Source organism: Carettochelys insculpta, chromosome 15, assembly GCF_033958435.1.
Source record: "Carettochelys insculpta isolate YL-2023 chromosome 15, ASM3395843v1, whole genome shotgun sequence".
Taxonomy (NCBI): Eukaryota; Metazoa; Chordata; order Testudines; family Carettochelyidae; genus Carettochelys; species Carettochelys insculpta.
This window is the reverse complement of record NC_134151.1, coordinates 35167466-35189328: the sequence shown is the minus strand read 5'-3', so window position 1 is coordinate 35189328 and position 21863 is coordinate 35167466. Positions and strand designations below refer to the sequence as shown.

The 21863-nt window shown below is 42.3% G+C and overlaps 1 protein-coding gene across 1 annotated transcript; it reads right to left on the bottom strand.

The window, feature by feature from the left end:
* Positions 1-216: 216 nt before the first annotated feature.
* Positions 217-13230, bottom strand: SAP30L (SAP30 like). The gene is made up of 4 exons (XM_075009703.1): positions 12746-13230; positions 10553-10675; positions 8587-8685; positions 217-5800 (listed from the first exon to the last, which is right to left on the bottom strand). Exons 1-4 carry the CDS (start codon positions 12929-12931, stop codon positions 5672-5674), a joined length of 537 nt encoding a protein of 178 aa, XP_074865804.1. The 5' UTR covers positions 12932-13230; the 3' UTR covers positions 217-5671.
* Positions 13231-21863: the final 8633 nt, after the last annotated feature.

Below are 21863 nucleotides of genomic sequence, written 5' to 3'. Positions count from 1 at the left end.
AGAGCACTTTTAGTCAACATATGGTATTTGTCCCTCACCCTTCTGCTTCCCCTCCTGTCTCTGCACTATGCTGAGTCCTGAGAACAAACTGGGAATCAAGCAGAACCAGATGCCCTGAATGGGAGTGAGAAGCACCACATCACTATCAGCCCAGGAGCCAGTCACTAGAAGCAAGCCCCATTCAGTGAGGCAAAGAGAGGGAACGTGGGGCTTGTTGCTAGATAGATCATTTATTAAAAGTGAAACTCAGGCATTTATATATCTTTGTCTGACAGTACAGAGAAAAACCTCATACACAGTAGGAGCAGGACGTTTTCTACATTTCAGCGAAAATTACACAGTTTCACTATAAGTTACTAGAGATGCTGTGACAGTACGCAGCTATATTACATAATTAAAATTACAAGTTATCCAAGACACTTGGCATAAAATCAGCACAACATACGGGAGGGCATAACGAAAGCGGGTCTGATTGTTTTATCTTCCAGTAAGTCCAGTACAGAGTAAAAAGTTGTTTTTTTTTGTTTTTTTGTTTTTTTAAGTTTTCTGATAGTATCCTTGGTGTTCTGGCTGTAGAATAGGACAAGACAGGAAGGATGAAAGGCAACAAACAGAAGGCAAAACTGTAAACCTTGCTCCTTTAAAAACAACACTGGAAATCTACTAGGTCAGAGACCTTAAGAATTTACTGCAAACTACTTTACACATCTGATCCAATTGCTAGTGAAATTCAGAATTTAAGGCAAGAGCCCTCCCATTGCATGAATGTTATTTACTTTCAAACAGATGAGAGCAATAGATAACATGGAAGTCAGAGCCAGGGATTTGTTGCCAAAATGAAAGGGTTTCCCCATGCCATAAGTGTCCCATTTACAACTAGAAAGCAAACTGTAAACTCAACTTTATTAGCTCTCCTACACTTGCTAAGACCTAGCTGATATGAAGAGATACAAAGAAAATCCCTCTATTATATTGTCTCTGCATAATGGGCTCTTTAATTAAGCCACTAGGCAGTCAAATGGCTTTACTATCTAAAATTTCAATGTTCCCTCATTTCAAAACTTTAAGAGAAAATGACGCCAGGGCATTACAGGAGTAAGAATGGTTTGCTGTTCGACACAAAAATAATGAGGCTTTTGGATCAAGTCCCCCTCCCCAATCACTTCCATTTGTTTCCCACCAGTGTTTATGTCAGCATCTACTGACAGAAGTAAAGTGCATGGCTCACCCTTTCTCCTCCCCACAATATTTGTGTGTGGCATAACACGTTATAAAATTAAACCCAGTTTTGGTGACAGGTCCTTGACACACAAACTAGCCTATTTATCTTGGTTTTCATTTGGATCATGTCCTCAGAGTTCTGTTATACTACCTAGATTAAAATAACACACTTGCTGTGGGTTTCTTTGGCTCTAGATTTCACAAGCTTATTTGGATAAGAAGCCATCCTAATGAAACATCTGACTTTCATATACTAAATTTTTTTTTTGGTTCAGATATGTGAACTATACATCGGAAGAGCCCTCCAATTTTCCTTAGAAGCATGCCAGTGGGTACCAGAGTATTGGGAAAGTCAAGACAACCTTTTTCCATCCACTGCAGCTAGAATGGCACAGCACTCTAGATTAGATGCTTCCTCCTTTGACCAGAAGGGCTTGCACCACTGAGCTAGGTAATTCACTGTGCCTCCAGCAAGGTTAGATCCAGCTAACTACATTGTACAGGGGATTAAATTTCTCAGTCCTGAGAGATGGACCTAAGTTGACCTAAGTTTTAGGTGTAGATCAGGCCTTAGTGCCAAAAGTTTCTAGCAAAAGAAACACTCAGTTTTACTGCAACTGTTTGCTCATGATGTGGGGCATTCAAAATACAGACACCAAAACCATGCCTTGAACAATGAACACAGAACATCTAAAAATAAAGTGCACCCCCAGGGACTTGCCCACTTTAACAACTGCACTTTCTAGTCATCACACCACACATTGAATTTCCACAGCTTTTCCTTCACTGAGCCTACAGCATGAAAAAGGTCAATGATTTCTTCTTCTGCTACAAATAGTGGTGACCAGCATAGGATCACTACACAAAATGAAATTAACTCACTAGGTAAGGCCTGCTGGAGGCAATCTACATTATCTGAGTTCCATCCAAAGGATTATGGGTCTGATCCAAAGCCCAGTGAAGTACACAGGAGTCTCTAAGCGGGTAAGAGGGTTTCCTATGGTCCTGTTTCTCTGTGTGAATTGCACCCAGACTTGGAACAGAGGATACACTCCTACAAAAGTTTGTGCACCATGGTTCAGTTAGACAGCACTAAGGCCCATCTGTAAAATGCAAATTCTAAAATTACAAGGGAAAAAAATCTGTAGTGTGCGTAAATGAACAATAGCGATCAAAGCAATTCCGCTGTCCTGCATCTTAAACACTCAAACCACTGAAAAATACTGCTGCCTGAGCTTTCATCACACTGCTGTGGCTCAAAAAATGTATTTGCTGTTGAGGATCTAAAAACATTGGACAGTATTTTTAATTGGCATGCAGCACAATCACATACATACATTGGCATTACACAGAACAATTGCATTGTTGCGTTTCTGCTTATTAAAGTCTAAATGCTCTGAGAGCCGCAGGCACTCTGAACATGGATATTGCTGCTGAATTGACAAGTGGAGTCAACTTCTAGCAAGGGGGGGGCAGGGCACATGAGGGACCAGTCCCTCCACCAACACACTTGCTCTTATGCTCCAGGCTTGTTACTCTGATGAGCGGAGAACAAGAGAATAAGGCATCTCCAAGTGTTTATAAGGCAATGGGATCCAAGGGATGTGAAAACCAAAGATTCCTCTGCTTCTTTGGTGTTCCCTCCTCCAACCTCCAGCCTTACCAACTCTTGCTAGTGGCTGGCAAATATCTTCATATCACCACCCCTTAGAATGAGACTTTTTAGAAACATATAATTGCTTAAGTAAAACCAACAGCAATGCTTAATTTTATATCAATCGATTAGTTTGGAAAAACTTCCCACCTCTGCACAAAAACATTCCAATGAATATACCTGAACAGCTGGAGTCTGCCAACATATTTCTTTTGTAAAGGCTCAATTTGCTGCTGAGCAGCTGAAATGTTACAACAAATTATTTGCTCTTAAAAACCTAAAATCACCCCCGTCTCCTGCAAAGTCCATTTACAAATTTGGCCTGGAAGTTAGGATGAAGCAGAACCTACTCATAATTTGAAAACAGATGTTTCTTTAATCACTCTCCTCTGGTTGCATGCACACTAACTCTGAAGGTAATCGTGCAGTCAAAGAATACAACTTCTAGGCATCTGTCATGAATTATTCTTCCAGTACAGAAGGTCCCAGAATAATGGAGAAGTTGCATCTGATGAAGTGGGTCTTTGCCCATAAAAGCTTATGCTCCAAAATATCTGTTAGTCTGTAAGGTGCTACAGGACTTCGTTGTTGTTCAGAATAATGGAGACTCAAACACTTGAGAAATACCGATGCAACACATTGCTTATCATACCACAAGTTCCTTCAGTGGTTGTGTCAAAGCCCCACTGGGGGCTTCTGTCTACATTGCAATTAGATGTCTGTGGCAGGTCCATGCCAGTCAATTTGAGGGACTGTTCAATCGCACATGTCTGGGCTTGGGCCTCACACGGTCCTACAAGCTGGGCTCCAACCTAAGTCTGAATAGCCACACTGCAATTAAACAGCCCCTGAGTCCTAGCCCCAGCCCCGTGAGGCTGAGTCAGGTGGCATGGTCCAGCCATAGGTTTTGTACTGAACTGCAGACATATCTCTGATCTAAATAGTAAAAAGCTTCTTAAAATTCATACTGGATTGGAGACTGTGAGAACACTTGAAACAACCTACATGTTTCAGACAGGCATCAGATTAAAATGGATCATCACTAGCACTAGAAATATTTTCTGCATGATGCTGGAATTTTTAAAAAGGCTGAAGTTTCTTGAAAATCTATTTGGAACAGACACACTTTAGACCATGCAAGTAAACTCAGTTTTCTTACAGTGGTGATGTTAATGATCTTCACCAATAGCTTCAGAAAGCTTAAAATTTAAAGAAAGCATTGCAAGAACTGTCTTCCATGCACAAGAAATGACACAGTATTGAGTGGTCTCATGCTTAGTTATTCAAAGCTACATCCATCTTCTGCACGTTCAAACCTGCAATTGAATGATTTTAACCAAAAACTGAACTACTGTTCACTCTGTTGCTTAAGCCTTATTTGCCAGGTGAGGAGTTGGCATCTCAGAACAGAAAAAAGACTAAAAAAAAGTTAGAACAGCAGAGGGGCAGAGTGAGTACCCCAAATTCAATCTGAAGTTATTGGGAAATAACAGATCACAGTCCTTCTTAAGCTCCTTTTGCCAATTTTGTTTAGGCCATGAATTATTTGTAAGGATACTTTGGCTTAAAAACAAAAAAGTGATTTTAATTACATATTTATAATATACAGTTACAAAGGACAACTCTGTCATTTTATGGTCCACATTATTCCTGGGAAATGTAAATTTAGTGTTTAGGAAAGACTGACTACTTTCATGCTCTGTCCGTTGCAAAAAAATGCTGTGGGTAGATGCTGTTCAAACACAACACATGCTGCTCTTGCTGCACTGGTGACATATTTACTGATTCTATAGTGGTTTATCTGAAAATGGAGGCTGGAACTCAGACCAATCTGTGGGCCTGTTTTGTGAAGTGAACCTACTAAATACCAGATTGAGAATACAGTCACATGCTTCTCCTACACCTGATCTGACCCAGGCTTAAGGCTGGTATCATAAGCCACTGCGTCGCCTTTCCTCCTGAGCCTGGAATTCAAGAGACACAACAATGACTTTAATGAATTAAATGAGAGCATTTCTAACAACACAATCAATCCAGTGAATTCATTCACAATATTTGCCTATATGCCATGTATATTCTTAAACGCTCTAAGTCCAGAAACGCAGGCCTTCTCAAATGCTTCAAACGATTCAATTAAATAACAAGTTTTTAAATAAGGTAAAGCAGAACAAAAGTTTGGCAACATCAGTTTGATTTCTGTATGAGATGAGGGGAGAAATCCATCCTCAAACCAATCAAACAGCATTAATTGAAGTGGACTTGGAGAACTGTAGCACTCACAGAAGTTTGGGACTCATGGCTCAGAGCTTTGTGGAGTGTGTTCAAATTGTAAGCAACCTTCAGGCACAATACTGACTCATACATCTTGATTTTGAATTTTAACTGCTCTGCTCTTCTAGTCCAGAACCAAAATGTATTGCATGGTGGTTTTGTGATGCAGATTGAGACCACTGAATTCTTTTTACTTTTCACCTAAATCACATGGCTTCCAGAACTACTTTAAAATGCTGCGTCAAAGAACTCCAAAATCAGAGTTCTCATATCCCGATATCTTTAATTTCTTCCTAAGAACTTTAATTCTTTAATCCCGTGTTGGCTTTGACTGGGAAGTAAGTCTCCTTAGGTTTGTTGGATGCATATTTTCAGATACTCTGATCAAGAGTCTGTATTATGGCATTCACACACTGCATTTAAAAAAATTACAAGATAGTTTAATGATTTTTATAAACTTAAAATGCACAGCACCGCCTGTTCCTCAAATATCACGCTTAGTCTCATCCAAAGTCCAACTCATCTTCATTCTAGCAGCTTGCTGCTTTCTGATTTCTGGTCCAGCCTGCTCTTGTTGCTCTTTACCATGTAGATGAAGTAGGCAAGTGTCTCCTTCTCGTTCACAGGGATATTTCTGAAGTGTCGGCTAATGGTCTAAATGTTTAAAAAAAGGCAAATTCTTGAATTAAATGCAGAAATGAGCAGAGCTACAGTTTGGTCTTTGTTCATCCTGACATGATTTAAGGCTGTTAAGCACACTTTTACACAAACATGCACTGATGTGAACAGTCAGTCCTCATTTACCCCTTCACTATAGGCAGAATGTGCATATGAGCAGAGAGGTGTCCTGCTGGATGAACAATTTCAGCAACCAATTCACAAGTGGAATTTGGAAGCCAGGAAATTCTACTTTCCTAACGAGGCATTACAACAGGCTAGTTTTTTTTTTTTAGTTAGTAGTAGAACCCGCCCCCCTAATCCATTCCATGCCAAGTTTGCTTGGAGAAATTTTCCCCTTGACTCAATATTTTAAAGAAGGGTGAGGGAAAGCCATTGCCAAACTTTGCTAAGTGGCCCAAAAGAGGTAGAGACTTGGCAATGTAAACAATGCAGCTTCAGAGGACCTTTGTCCACATTAAAACATTTTGGTGAAGCTTTAGTCAGAGAGACAGAAAAGACCCTAGGACTGCTATCTCAAATTCTGGCAGAAACCCTGGACGGCTAGATTACTTTTCTCACCCAGAGGATAGCGCTAAAGTAAAAAAAGGTCTTGTTTGGCAGGATTAGGAGATGCGCTTTCTTCTATGGAGGAAACATCTTTTAGTACCCAACACAACTCCAGAATTGGCTTTTGCTGCAGGTTGAACAATATGGATCACTCCAAGAAGACTTATGGAAGTTTGAGTTTTCCTTACGGTGGGTTAGAAGCAGATGTCTAAGAGCCTCAGGCAGAAGTGATTCAAGCATGGGAGCTGGACGAGGATCCAGCGTAGGGTCAAAGCTGCTCAAACTTCACAGGAAATCTGGGAAGTGTGGGACAATTTTAAGTTAGGCTCCCCTTAACGTTAATCTCTGCTTGCATAATAGTTTTGCTGGGGATACTAGTGTAAATGGGCTTCTGTACATAGTGTGTGCCAACAAGTGGTAGGTGAAAGACTGCTTACCAGTTAGGTAGAAACCTACAAATACATGATATACAAATGAGGGTCTACACCCCACCCTTTACCTTGCCATTCCATGCAAAAGCTGCACAACATTTTCAACATTAATTCAGTACTCGACTTTGAAGTTGAGCCACAAAACATTTCATAAAACTACCAGAACTCTAGGTGTTGTATGGTGGTAAAAGTCCTGGGCCTCCAAGAAGTACACACTGAAATGTTCTCAGAGGTCAGGTTAACCTGATGAGAGCAGGGCTTTTCTAGGAACAAATTCAAGTGAAATTGGGGCAGGAGTGGAGACTGAAGCAGAACTGCCCTGAACATTAGAATATACGGTAAGTACACCCCACCTATCTGCAGCAGTGCTTGTATAAAACAGCTACCCAAACTCTTTTCTCAATTGGAGGGATAAAGGAAAATACATTTTTAATAGCTTAAGAACATATGAACGGCTATATTAGGTCAGATAAGTGCGTCATCTAATCCAGTATTTAGTCTTCTGACAGCAGCCAATGACATGTGCTTCAGAGAGCTTGCAAAAAACAGGCAACCACTGAGCGATCTACCTGGTCACCTACTCCCAATTTCGGGCTGTCAGAGGCTTAGGGACACCCAGAATATGGTGTTGCATACTTGACCTTCTATGGTTAACCATTGACAGACCAATCCTCCACTAAATGTATCTAATTCTGTTTTGAATGCAGTTTTACTTTGAACCTTCACAATACCACCCTCCCAAGTTCCCCAAGATGACTGAGTCTTGTATGAAGTAGTATTTTATTTTGTTTTAAATAATTAATTTAATGAATTTCATCGGGTGACCCCTAGTTCTGACCCATGCAAGGCCCTTTCCTCTCATACTATGTCTGATTAGTTTGCTTAAGAGCCTTTGGTGACAGACTATGTCAATGGCTTTCTGAATGTCTAAGTACCCTGTATCCACAGGATCTCCTTTGTCCACAGGCTGGATGACATCAAAAATCTCAAAGAATTTTAACAGACTAGTGAAACACAATATGTCAGGGAAGCAAACTATGTCAAGATCAAGGGAGTAGAAAGAAAATAGGACTGGATTAGTGATGTTGCCTTTAATCTGAAGAATGCAGCACAGCTGCACTAGGCAGCGAATGGACGAAAAAAAAAAACAAGCAACATTTAAAATGACAGTTAGGTCATGTTGTATGCAGAATAGCCGTAGCTGTGTTGGTCCCAGAACATCAGACACACATGTAGGGTGAGATACACTCTTATTAGTCCAACTTCCAATGGTGGGAGAGAAAAGCTAATCTGATGCTTAGAAGAAAAGCTGTGTGACTTGAAAACTTCTCTCTCTCTCTTATGAACAGAAATTGGTCTACTAAAAGAGATTACCTCACCTACCTTATCTCAATTAGAACATGTGTCAGGATTTTGGTTTTACAGCTGTCACCAACTATGAATTTGAAAATGTCTAACGACACAGGACAGTAAAAGAATCCATTTTCTGATTCTATTTACTCTGCTATTCCTAATCACTCACTTTTTAATTAATTAACAGGATGGGAAGAAAGGAAAACAAATAATGGCTACCACAAAATGTTCCTCTGCATCCTTCTCACTGGAAGGAGAACAGGCTTATAGCCTTCTCCTGAGGCAATTCACTGGAAACAAGCAACTGGTATATCCTAGTGATAGAATCAGTGCGGCCACTCGAGTCCAGAAAATGTATGTTAAGGTTAGGGGAGCGAAAAATACATTTTTCTTCTGTTACACAAAACAACTTCCCACACCCTTGCTTACTTCTGCTAGCTGAGCCTTATTGAGGCCAGGCCTGGTCTGTAACTTGTAATGTCTTTTGTACCGTCGCAACGTGTTCACTTGCAGCTGGAACAGGTCAACCTGAAAAAAAAGATGCAGGAAGACTGGAGTGCAGATGTATCTGAGGAGAGTATCTGAAAATGGCACAGGAATGCTCGTCTATATTCAGAGCTGCATCTGCTTACTTTAATGACAAACATAAATCTATTTTTCATTCTAGTTAATGCTGCAGAGTCAATATAGTCCCAGGGGAGAGAAATTCTGTTCCAGCTCATATACTACAAAACAGAATTGCTAGCCAATTTCCAGTCATAAGGCCAAATTTTGCTCCCAATTACACCTCTGCATCCTCCACAAGCCTTTCACTTGTCAACTGAATGAATCGGATAAGCAGATCATTTACACAAAAATAGTCTCCCAATGCCATTTGTACAGAGTTGTTTCTCCAGACAAGAGCCACACTAAGAATTGCAGAGCTCTTTGTTATGAACAGAAATCATATTCATTGCAATTCCCAGGGGTTCCAACAGAGTTTAGAAACTTGGGCTGTCATACCAGCTTATTACCCACTGAGCAAATGGCTTGTGTCACAAACTATTGGGTTTCAGGACACTGTGAAGGAATGAACTCAGCCAGGGATATTTCAAAATATAAAATGCACAGTCTCTATAGCATGAATGAAAGAACTGAACCAAGGACTGGCAGGAAGCGAGTGCTCTGTTAAGTAAATTTCAATTTATTATTATACAGCACTTGAACGCATGCCGAAAGTACAAGTGGTACCACCACTTATTATCTGTTTATCTGAAAGCACTTTACGAAAGGTCATCAGTTTCACAAATACCATTTTACAAAGGCAGAAACTGAGGGTAAAAGAAACCAGATGTAATAATGTTTTATAGTTTGTTTCATAGTTTGAGAAGTATTATTAAATTATGTTACTCTGGGATGTAAAAAATATATTGTACATAATTTTGAAAGTTAATGACATACTTGAAAATTGCTTAGCTAAGTCCATGAACTGACTCCATTACCATAGTGGAGTTTCTGAAAGCTGACAGATCACAGAATGATGCATGCTCGGTTGTGGCACCAATCAAGAATCACACAGTTGGACCCAATATGCTATTTTTTTTTTTAAAATAGTACGTTTAGAATAAATAGCATATATGCCTAGTAGCCCCTTAGTTTTTGTGCAGATGCAGTGCTAGAACTGGATGAAATTTTTCAACTGTGTAATAAATTTGCAAAAATAAAACTGCAGGACAATTGAAACATTTTCGTCAATTTTAGTGAAAAACTTAGCAGAATAATTTTTCAAAAAATTAAAAATTTTTGTTTTGAAATTTGGGTAGATTTGTTTTCAAAAAGTGATTAAAAAGAGAGAGCCCACTTACAAATGTAACCAACAAAACACCCCACATCAGTTCTGGGTCCAAATATTCATTGTGTTCAACCCAAAACCAATTTGCTTCCTTTTCGTTTTGCCAAGAAAAAAAATCACATTTCTGTTCAAAATAAGGTAGATTCTACTTAAGTAGTTTGGCCACTGAACTTAAAAAAATAATTATTTTTCTCAGCTCTACTCCCTGTATATAAAGTTGTAGGGTTGGACTTATTTTTCACAAATCTTTGCATTTCCCATAAAAAAACTAAGTGGATGACATCTAGTAAAGTTAGGAACTGGGTCTTCCTAGGGTGATGGAAGAAAATGAAATATGTTTACAAAACAAAAAAGAATCACCTCCATCAATATAAAAATTATTCCTGTACACCCTGCTACTTCCAGAAGAATTGAGAAAAAGTTGCAGTTTCTATATAAGAAAGAGTCTTCATAGCTGTGCTTGAACATAAGAATGTACACCTTTCCCGCCACCAAGATTCATGAAATTTGAACCCACTAGGCACTTGCAGCAGCAGTCAACATCTCTTTCTACAAGAAACTTACCTCTGGGACATCTGTCTCATGCTCAGGAGAGTCTGCACCATCATCGCTAGTTTTCCTCTTCCTTTTGTTTCGGACACTCTGAATGAAATTCTTGTGGAAATCACAAATATACAGATGCCTTACCTAAGAGTAAAAAGCAATCATAGTTATTACATAGACAACTGTATGAGACTACAGTTATAAAGCAATACTACACAGAAAGTATTTGCTATACTACATTTAACAATGTGAAAATTCTCATCTTTTCAATAATGAGTTTGATGCCACACTTGTGAATAATACAAATAAGCTCATTACATGAATGGCTAGGGCTAAGAAAAGACAGGGGACAATGAAGGTTTCCTACTAGCCCGAACTGAAATTCTACCTTTAGTGATAATGTTAAAAGTTATGATGTCACATTCACTTTCACGAAAGCAATCAAATTTTACAAAATACAGGACGAATTCTCTACTGGGTCATGTCTCTCCATTTCTTAATTGAGCAATAGGTGGGCTGTGAAGAATAAGATTTTTAATCTGAAAATGCACACATTTATTTACCTTGATCTATACAAGTAAGCCCACTGAAGCCAGTGAGATTACTAAAGAACAGGTTTTCAGGATTGGAACTTCCCCTTACCAAGGCAGAGAGGAATGAAGACTGACTACTTTTTGTACATAAGAAGCTCTTTCTGAAAGTTTGCCCCAATATAAAAGTTCTTGTAAGAAGGTATTTTCTAATGCAAACTGACGATAAATGAGTTGATGCTCATCCAGTACAAAATGCCTTTAAACTGTGTTATACAAAGAAAGCACTTTGTGCATACTCAGTTTAATCCTTTCTACCTGTATAGTTATTTCATTAGTCTGGTTTCCCCTTTCACGTTAGTGGTCTTTCACATGTAACAAGGGAAAGAAAATATTTCTTTAAAAATAGAAAAATATGACTCACATTAGAAAGCTTCAGGAAGTACTCTGGGCAGGTGAAATGTGATTAAAAAAATTAGTAGATTTCAAGTTGAGTGTCTCTCTTATTTTCTCCCTTGATGCTGTGTGAAAGATGTTCATAAACAGGAGAAACAATGATATCGACCGTACACAATACGCTTTTAAATGGACAAAGTACTCAAAGTAATGTCTAAATTTCTTTCAATTGACTTAATCTTAAAATGCCACCTGTAATAGCCATAGGCTGAAAAGAAGAAAAAAAATCTGATGAATTGAGACTTACGCTGATGGAACTGCTTTAAATATAGAAACTTTCTCCAAACCAAAAACAAAAAAAACTATGGCTGCTGAGCTCAGAGGTATCCTCCACCCACTGTGGGTCTCATTTAAATGTCCGACTAACAGATGTCACTTAACATGTTCAATAATTAGCTGACAACAGATAAGCCTCGTGGATGACAACCAATAAACAAGCTTTCAATCTCTTTCATTTAAAAATGATTGTGTTGACTTTTCAGTCAGATATGACAAGTTTTAAATTATTGCTTCATGAGAACAGGTTGAAGCATTACTCATTTAAGTATTTCCAACTGACAGGGGTCTGTAGAATCAACGTTAACTCTTTACCTCTCATATGTACCTAACCACAGTTAAAGGGGTACTATTGGCTTCAAAACTAAGAGAGCAGCATTTTCTTAATCCTTACACACACTATTATACTCATTGGAATGCAAGATGATTCTCTCCAGCACCTACCATCTGGAAGTCCTTTAAAATCTCTCTACTAGCACTAGTTCTTTTTAATCACCAGTTGAAGATCTGGATCTCTCTCTTCTTCAAGAACTTTTATCTGTACTTCTTTTACAACATTAGTAGTTACATTACATAATTCGGTAAAATAGCTTGGACAAAGCCTGCAAAATTAAGTGTCACATTACCTCCACCATGCACACACATCACTACAATTCCTATTCCTTTGAGAGAGGGAGGAAAAACTTAAGCATCATCAATCCTAGGGCTCAGTAAACACAATACATTTCAACCCACGATGTGTGTGTTCAGTTCGTTCCTAACAGTCATGCAACGTCAGGTATAACTGCAGGCTCCTACCAAACTGTCGGGCAAGGTTGCCGTGTCCTGTAAAACAGAAGCGCGGTTCCAACGCAGAAGACCCCCCGCATTGCACGTTAAGCTCGCGAGCACTTTAGGAGCCGTGGGGGCTATATGAAGGCTAGGGCCGATTCACAGCAGGGCTGCGACTCACACTTTTGTCAATGTCCAGCTTGAGCTTCTTCTGGGAGATGCTCTTCTGGATCCTCTTGCTGAAGGAGGCGTTGCCCGCCGGGCGCACGCACCGGTCCCCGTCGTCAATCAGACAGCAGCTCTGGGCGCAAAAGGGGGCAGCGGGGGGCCCGTCGCGGCTGTCTTCCTCGGTGCTGAAGCCATTCATTGCCCAGCCCGGAAGTAAGGGCAGGGAGATGCCCGACACCGCCCAACGGCAGGGACTAGGACCCCTGCAATGAGAGCGGGTCTAACACCGCGGGGCCAGCGGGGCCCTCCGTTGACAGGGTCGCCCGGCCCGCTCTCGGACCCCAGAAACTCCCCCGCGGCCGCCCCACCCGGGGACCCTAGAATACCCCCGCGGCTGCCCCTCCCCAGAGGCCCCTAGACCCAGCCAGCAGCGCCTCGGGGCCGCAGTCCCCCGTGGGGCCCAGCCGGCCGAGGAGCCCGGGCCGCTCGTTCTCGGCCCGGCTGCCGGAGACGGCGCTGCAGCAAAGCGCAGACCACGCTGGGCGGGGCCCCGAAACGCCACTGCCCATCCCCCCCTCCTCACACTAAACCTGCCCGTCCCGCCTCCTTGGCAGCGGAAGTACCGTACCCGCGCTCTCATTGGCTTGCGGCTGCACAGGGGCTTCGCCACAGCTCGAGCTTCCATTGAGCATTCCATTGGCGGAGGCGGCTGCCCGCCAGGCTCCGGCTCGAAGCCGCTTCCTGCGGAGGCTGAGGTAATTTGGCGCGGGAGGCGGAACGGCCTGGGGGCGCTCACCTAGCGGCCAAGCCTGGGGCTCGAACCTCGGCGCCAAGCTCCTCACGGCACGACGCCCCCTCGAAGCCGGGCGCCCCAGCCGAAACGGGGCTGACGGCGGATGGGGCAAACGCAGCAGACCCCCGTCCCCGCAGCGGCTAACTAGAGCAAAACGGTGGAGGAGGTGATAGGAAACATGGCACACCAGCTCCCTCCCCCTTTCCTTCCCGGGGCGGCCCAGCGCCGCCCGCCAGGGGAGCAGGCTGATGGGGATGCTGAACACCGGCAGATCGCAGAGCTGGGGTCTGAAGTAGCTACAGACCCGGGTGCAGGGCACTGTCGACCTGTGGCGGGAGGTTACAAGTGGGCGCAGCCCTGTCACCCCCTACAACGGACTTGCCCCACTTCAGAGAGCTGCGTGACTGCTTGTTTCGTTAGGATACAGACTAACCGGGCTACCTTGCTGCTGCCCAGCGCCACAGACTGCCGAGAAGCCACCACAAGTAGCGCAACTGTTTCCCCAAGCCCAGGGCTCAGCAGGAGTGCTGCAAATGCGCCGCTCCTTGAGGGAAAAGAGAATATGCCTTAATAGCTTCCCCTGAACGCGCAGAAGCTGATTGATAAATTTCTCCGGATGACTGACAGCTTTCTTCAGGCACTGCCACAAACGGTCCAGCCCCCAGCTAGCACAGTACAAGGATTATGCAAGACAATCAGCCTTAACCAGAGCACACACCTAACACACGGTCCTTATGCAGTTTGTCTGCTGCTGGAAATGAGAGAGTAAAAGCTCCTGAGCCAGGCCCTTTCAATACTACTTGTCTGCTGGTAAAGATTTTCAAAGTGCATAAAACATCATGAGAATAGCCATACTAGGTCAGACCAAAGGGCCATCTACCCCAGTATCCTGTCTTCCAATAGTAGGCAACACCAGCTGCTTTGCAAGGAATGAATAGAACAGGTAATCATGTGATCTCCCCCATCATCCTTTTCCAGCTACTACTAAACATAGGATGGAGACACTCCAGAGCACAATTTTGCATGCCAGTAACAAATGCTATACAGGGGGTCCTCGTTATAAGTTGCTTTGCTATAAGTAGTTTCACATATACATTATTAAGTAATTCAGGAAAGCAGATTCATTAAAAGTTGCACTAATCTGCACTTTCGTCATTTAAGGGTGCAGGGACCAAAGGTCAGGAACAGAGTGGAGCTTTGTGGTGGCTGGGCAGTAGGCGCTGTAGTGCAGGGGCCCTGGAAGTGAGCCCTGAAGTGACAGGGGGGGGGACCAGCAGGCAGGTGGCTTATTTTTTTCTATTTATTTGTTTATTATTTATGTATTTATGTATTTATTTCTATTTATTGTTTTTGTGGGTTATAGGTACATTGTATGTACCACAGGTGCGTGAACTGTATGTGTTTGGAACCTATCTATCTCAAGTTACTTACATTATTCCTTATGGATATTAATTCCCCTTTGTAAATTGTTTCACTCTAAATTGCATAATTTAGGAATATAACCTGGACTTATAATGAGGACCCATTGTGCTACCTCCAGTTATTTTTCTTCCAGATACATCATATCTTCCTGAGTTTGATTCCACTTTTTTGATAGAATCATAGACTGATAGGGCTGGAAGGAACATCAGGAGGTCATCTAGTCCAGCCCCCTGCTTCAAGCAGGATCAACCGCAACTGAGTCATCCCAGCCAGGACCTTGTCAAGCCGGCACTTAAAAACCTCTAGGGATGGAGAATCCACCACCTCTGGGCAACACATTTCAGTGCTTCACCATCCTCCTGGTGAAGTAGCTTTTCCTAATATCCAGGCTATACCTCTTTTTCTTTAACTTGAGATCATTGCTCCTTGTTCTGCTATCTGACACCACTGAGAACAGTTTCTCACCATCCTCTTTAGAGCTCCCCTTCAGTAAGTTGAAGGCTGCTATTAAATCACCCCTCAGTCTTTTCTTCTATAAACTAACCAAGCCCAAATCCCTAAGCCTCTCCTCTTAGGTCATGCGCTCCAGCCCCTTAATCATTTTTGTTGCCCTCCGCTGAACCTGCTCCAGCACAGCCACATCCTTTTTATGCTGGGGGGTCCAAAACTGGACACAGTATTCCAGATGTGGCCTCACCAGTGCCGAATAGAGGGGAATAATCACTTCTCTAGATCTGCTCATAATGTTCCTCCTAAGGCACCCTAATATGCTGTTAGCCTTCTTGGCTATAAAGGCACACTGTTTACTCATGTCCAGCCTTTCATCCACCATAAACCCTAGGTCTCTTTCTGCTGTACTGCTGCTCAGCCAGTTGGTCCCCAGCCTATAACAATGCTTGGGATTCTTCCATACCAAGTGCAGGACTCTACACTTCTTGTTGAACTGCATCAGATTTCTTTTGGTCCAATCCTCCAATTTATCCAGCTCACTCTGGATCCTCTCTCTACCCTACAATGTATCTACCTCTCCCCCTAGCTTTGTGTCATCCGCAAAATAGGTGAGGGTGCAGTCCAGTCCCTCAACCATGTCATTAATAAAGATGAACAAAACCGGCCCCAGAACCAAGCCTTGTGGCACTTCGCTTGAAACTGACTGCCATCCAGATATTGAGCCATTGACCACTACCCGTGAGGCCCGACCTTTCAACCAGCTTTCTATCTCTTTTATAGTTCCTGGATCCAATCCATACTTCCTTAACTTATGGGCAAGAATGTTGTGGGAGACTATCAAAAACTTTGCTGAAGTCTTGGGCTGTCAGTTAATCACGGTTAATAAAAAATTGTGAATAAAATAATGAATTAGGGTTAATTGCAGTTTTATTCACATTATTAAACAAAATACCAATTAAAATTTATTAAATAATTGTGGCTCTTTTCCTACATTTTCAAATATATTAAGTTCAATTACCACACAGGATAAAAAGTATATGCTGCTTACATTTTTATTACAAATATTTGGACTGTAAAATGATAAAAGTATTTTAATTCAGCTCACATAAGTACTATAGTGCCATCTCTTTATTGTGCAAATTCAATTTACAAATGTATGTTTATTTTATAACCGCACTCAAAAAACAAAACAATGCAAAACTTTAAAGCTTCCAAGCTCACTCAGTTTTACTTGTTAAGCCAATTGTTAAGACAAACACAATTGTTAAGACAAACACAATTGTTTACTTGTTAAGCCAATTGTTAAGACAAACACTGTACACTTATGGAAGATAATGCTGCCCGCTTCTCATTGACAGAATCACTAGAACAGGCATTCTCATGGTATTTTTGTAGTTAGCATTGTAAGATATTTAAGTGTTAGATATGCTAAACGTTTGGATGCCTCTTCATGCTTTGGCCATCACTCCAGAGGGTGTGATTCCATGCTGATGACACTCATTAAAAATGTTTCAGTTACATTTGTGATTGAACTCTTTGGGGGGGGGAGACGTAGGTGAACGACTCCGTTTTCTGCACAGTGTGCCATATATTTCGTGTTACAGTAGTTTTGGATGATTACTCAGCATGTGTTTTATGAATATCTTTGCTGCACATTTGACAAAATGCAAAGTTACCAATGTGAGATTTCAAAAGATAGCTACAGCCCTTGACCCAAGATTTAAGAATCTGAAGTACCTTCCAAAATCTGAGATAGACAGTACGTGGAGCATGCTTTCAGAAGTCTTAAAAGAGCAACACTGATGCGGAAATTACAAATTCAGACCACCAAAACAGAACATGAACCTTCTGCTGGTGGCATCTGACTCAGATGATGAAAATTAACATGCATCTGTCCACCCTGCTTTGGACTGTTATTGAGCGGAACCTATCTGCATAGACATGATCTCTGGAATGGCATCTGAAACATGAAAGGACGTGAAATTTTAGTGCATCTGGCATGTAAATATCTTGCACCTGCCATGTGAATGAATGCTTGTTCTCATTTTCAGGGGACATTGTGAACAATAAGCAGACAGCATTATTTCCTGCAGATGCAAGCAAATTGGTTTGTTGGAGCAATTAGCTGAACAAAGAGTAGGGCTAAATGGACTTTCTGACTCTAAAGTTTTACGTTGTTTGATTTATGAATGCAGTTTTTTGGATATAAGTCTACATTTGTAAGTTCAACTTTCATGGTAAAGATACTACGCTGCAATAGTTATACTGGGTGAATTGAAAAATACTATTTTACTTTTTACAATGAAAGTATTTGTAATAGTGAGCACTGTACACTTTGTACTCTTGTAATGGAAATAAATATATTTTAAAATGTAGAAAATACCAAAATGTTTCATTGTTTAACAGTGCCATTAATGGAGGTTTATTTTATTGTTCGACAGCCCTACTTTTTTCTATATTGGTCTTTTATTTATGGGCAAACCTACATTTGCAGAATAAATTTTTCACTCCTCTAACACATACAGAGCATGATTTTTTCCAAAGGTTGTCCAATGCTTTAGTTATGTTGAGTCCAAGTTTAAAAAAAAAAGGCAATACAAGAGGCAGCTAGTTGTATCCTTACTTGCGATTTGTATTTCTTTTAATGGAGTGGATATTGTTCTTGGGTTCTGCCACAATGGAGATAGCAGTTCAGACTTTTCCTCACTTAACTCCTTTGAGTTTAGTCTCATGCTGCAGCATCACACTCTGATCTTAGGGCTTCCAAATCTGAAATAACATAAACCAGGTAGGAAACATCACCTCCACTATAGATGATATGATTAAAGATGTAACCCTGTACAAACTTGATTTTATGAGGAGTATCTGGATATAGGCTGGGCTTTGTCCAGATCAGTGCGTGCCCTTTCCATGATGAGAAATGGAAACTACCCGTTACAAAAATCTAGTTTCTCTTATCCACTGGTCTGGATAGTACTCATGGGAAATAGGAACCAGCTCTTCCTGTTTGCTAGGGCTCTCTCATTCTGGAGACAGTAAAATGAAAAAGCTAAATTTATTTACTTTTCATAATTTTAATTAGACTTGCATGTTTTGGTTAGATAAAGAATATGTGCTACATCAGTTCTTGTGAGCTGTGAAAGAAAGCAAGCCTCAGGAGCACACATACATTAGAATTTTTAGCTTTGAGTCAGTTGATTACCAATTAATTCAAGATAGTTAACATGTTTATAAAAATCTATTTTGGACTCAATCCTCAAATGTTTGTTCCTGGCTACGAAGATTGCAGTTTACTCTAGAGATCAGCTTAGGTAATAATTTTAGGGAAGACAGGTTTCAAGTGGCTGCATTCCAAAATTCATGGTATATTTCAGCACAAACCTAGAAGTCGTCTTTTGCTGATAATACCTAAGAGGCTTTTCTTGTTTATTTAAGCATCACAGTTGATGCACTTATTGGACTAATGGAAGAGATGATTTCTGAAGTATATCTACTCCCAAGAAATTTTGCTCACCCCCTTTTTATTTTTAAAGTTATTTGTAGATCCTGTGTTTAATATCTGGGTTATCTTTGTGTGTTCTGTTTACTACCAAAATTTCTCTAGGCTGGGGACAGCTAACAAAGAAGAAAGATTTCTGCTATCTGGTGAAAATTTGTTTATACAAAAAAACTCCTTAATTTTTTTCTTCAGACAGGCATCTGCTGTTTTAGAATCTTGAAATCATCTGCAAGAATTAATGTGTTCAACCAAGAAAGTTCCAAGTAAACTCAGTCTGCTCAAGGGTTTACCAGATGTGATTGTGCATGGCATTCTACTTGGCATAGAAAAAGGCATAATGTATTATAATCTGTGGGTACCCAAGGGGTCCTAAAATACAGCCTCAGGCCAACTTTCCATTAATAGTCTCATAGCTATAGCAGATGCCCCTTGGAAGATAGATTCAAACAGGTTAAAGCCCATTTCTTATATTCCTCTCTGATAGCTGTGTTTATGCTGCCCCCACCATTGCTCTCCAACAGCCATCAAACAATTTCTAATCAGTCTCTTCTGGAAGATACAAGAACAATCAGATGATTGACTCTTCCCTGGGTTCTGAGGCACCTTGCCACCACCTACCCTTAGCATGAAACAGCGGAGTCTGCTGTGGATCACCTTCCTATACCCATTAGCCTCTGGTAACACAAGCACTGACTTCTGGGCATCTGCAGAATTCACTCTTTACAATTTAGTAGAGGGCACACATCAGCGGCTCACATTTTCTGGGCAGCCTTCTGGGTTCCCAGCGTTTGTTCCGCTGACCTCTCAGACTTCTCAGGTTTGTTATTGTCAAAGGAACAGCACTCAGTTGCTTGCAAGATTCAGCACAGGATCACTATTCAACACACATTGTTGAGATATAGTTGAAAGAAGAATAAGTTGTTATCAAAGAAAGGAGATTCAAGTGACAGAGTGAGAATACTGGAACCAAATTATTGCATACAAAGACAAAAGACCATGTTTTCTAGCATCTAAACTCAAGTAAAGAGAAGTTACTCACCGTAGTAATGATGGTTCTTCGAGATGTGTCCCCGTGGGTGCTCCACGATAGGTGTCGGGCTCGCCGCGGCACCGCAGATCGGATCTTTCCAGCAGTTTCTGCCGTACCGCTCATGCGCCGGTGCGCGCCGCTCCCTTGCGCACTCCTGGCCACGTGCGCGATCCGGTCCCCGCCAGTTCCTTGACCAACCGCCTCGGATGCTCCTGAAAAACACTAAACAGTGATCCGAAGTGGGGAGGATGGGCGGGTGGTGGAGCACCCACGGGGACACATCTCGAAGAACCATCGTTACTACGGTGAGTAACTTCTCTTTCTTCCTCGAGTGTCCCCGTGGGTGCTCCACGATAGGTGACTACCCAGCAGTAACCCAAGAAAGGAGGTGGGTAAATCGGGTTATGTGCAGCTTGCCCCCGAAAGGACCGCTGTCGAGAGACAGGTATCCTCTTGGAATACCCTGTGTAGGGCATAATGCTTGGCGAAGGTGTCATAGGATGACCATGTCGCCGCTCTGCAGATGTCTTTTAGCGCAATGCCCTTGAAGAAGGCTGTTGATGCCGCCACCTTCCTGGAGGAGTGAGCCCTAGGCGGGGCCAGTAAAGGAGTCTTTCTAAGTTCGTAACACATTTTTATACAGGATACGATGTGCTTCGAGATTCTCTGTGAAGAGAGACCTTCTCCTTTTGATCTGGGAGCGAGAGAGACTAGGAGTCTATCCGTTTTTCGGAAGGATTTAGTTCTGTCTATATAAAAAGCCAGCGCCCTCCTCACGTCCAGGAGGTGTAGGCGTGCCTCTTTGTTGGAGTTATGAGGCTTTGGATAAAACGAGGGTAAGACTAGAGGTTCGTTAATATGAAACTCTGAAGAAACTTTCGGAACAAAGGCTGGATGTAGCCGTAAGGTTACCGCCTCCTTCGAAAATACTGTGCAGGGTGGCGTTGCCATAACTGCCGCGAGCTCACTCACCCTGCAAGCTGATGTGATTGCAAGAAGGAAGGTCGTCTTTATCGTAAGGAGATGGAGGGAAACTGTGGCTAAGGGTTCAAATGGTGGTCCCATTAGCGCGTTAAGCACCAGGTCCAAGCTCCACGAAGGTGGAAGCGGTTTCCGAGGGGGGTACAGGTTTACCAGCCCCTTCAGGAACCTGGTAACCATAGGATGGGCGAACACCGTGGGCCCTTCCTCTTCGTGTCGGAAAGCCGATATAGCGGCAAGGTGGACCTTCAACGAGGATAAGGAGAGTCCGCCTCTCTTGAGGTCCAGTAAGTATTCTAATATTACAGGTATAGGCACAGCAAGGGGAGCTAATTGCTTGGTAGAACACCATGCAGTGAACTGAGTCCATTTCTGCTTGTAGGTCTTCCTGGTGGAAGTCCTTCTGCTACTTTCTAGGACTTGTTGCACTCCCTCCGTACATGTGCTCTCTAGGGAGCTGAGCCATGGATTACCCATGCTTGCAGTCGCAGGCCTCTGGGGTGTGGGTGCACTATAGACCCCTGACCTTGCGTGAGCAGGTCCGGCGCCACTGGAAGGGGCATCGGTGGGCGGTCCGACATGCGCAGGAGTAAGGGGAACCATTGCTGTCGATCCCAAGTTGGGACTACTGGGATCATGCGGGCTCTCTCTCTCTCCTGGCTTTCTGCAAGACCTTGTGGATGAGCACTGTGGGAGGAAATGCGTAGAGCAGGGGGCCCTTCCACGAGATCGCGAATGCATCCCCCAGGGACCCCCGTCCCAGTCCTGCCCTGGAGCAGTATTGTGGGCACTTCTTGTTGCGATGAGTGGCAAACAGGTCTACCTGGGGAAACCCCCATGCATGAAAAATCGGTCGTAGCAGATCGGAACGGATCTGCCACTCGTGTGAGTGCGAAGTGCCTGCTGAACTGGTCTGCCTGCACGTTGTGAGCGCCTGGTAAATACGAGGCTTTCAA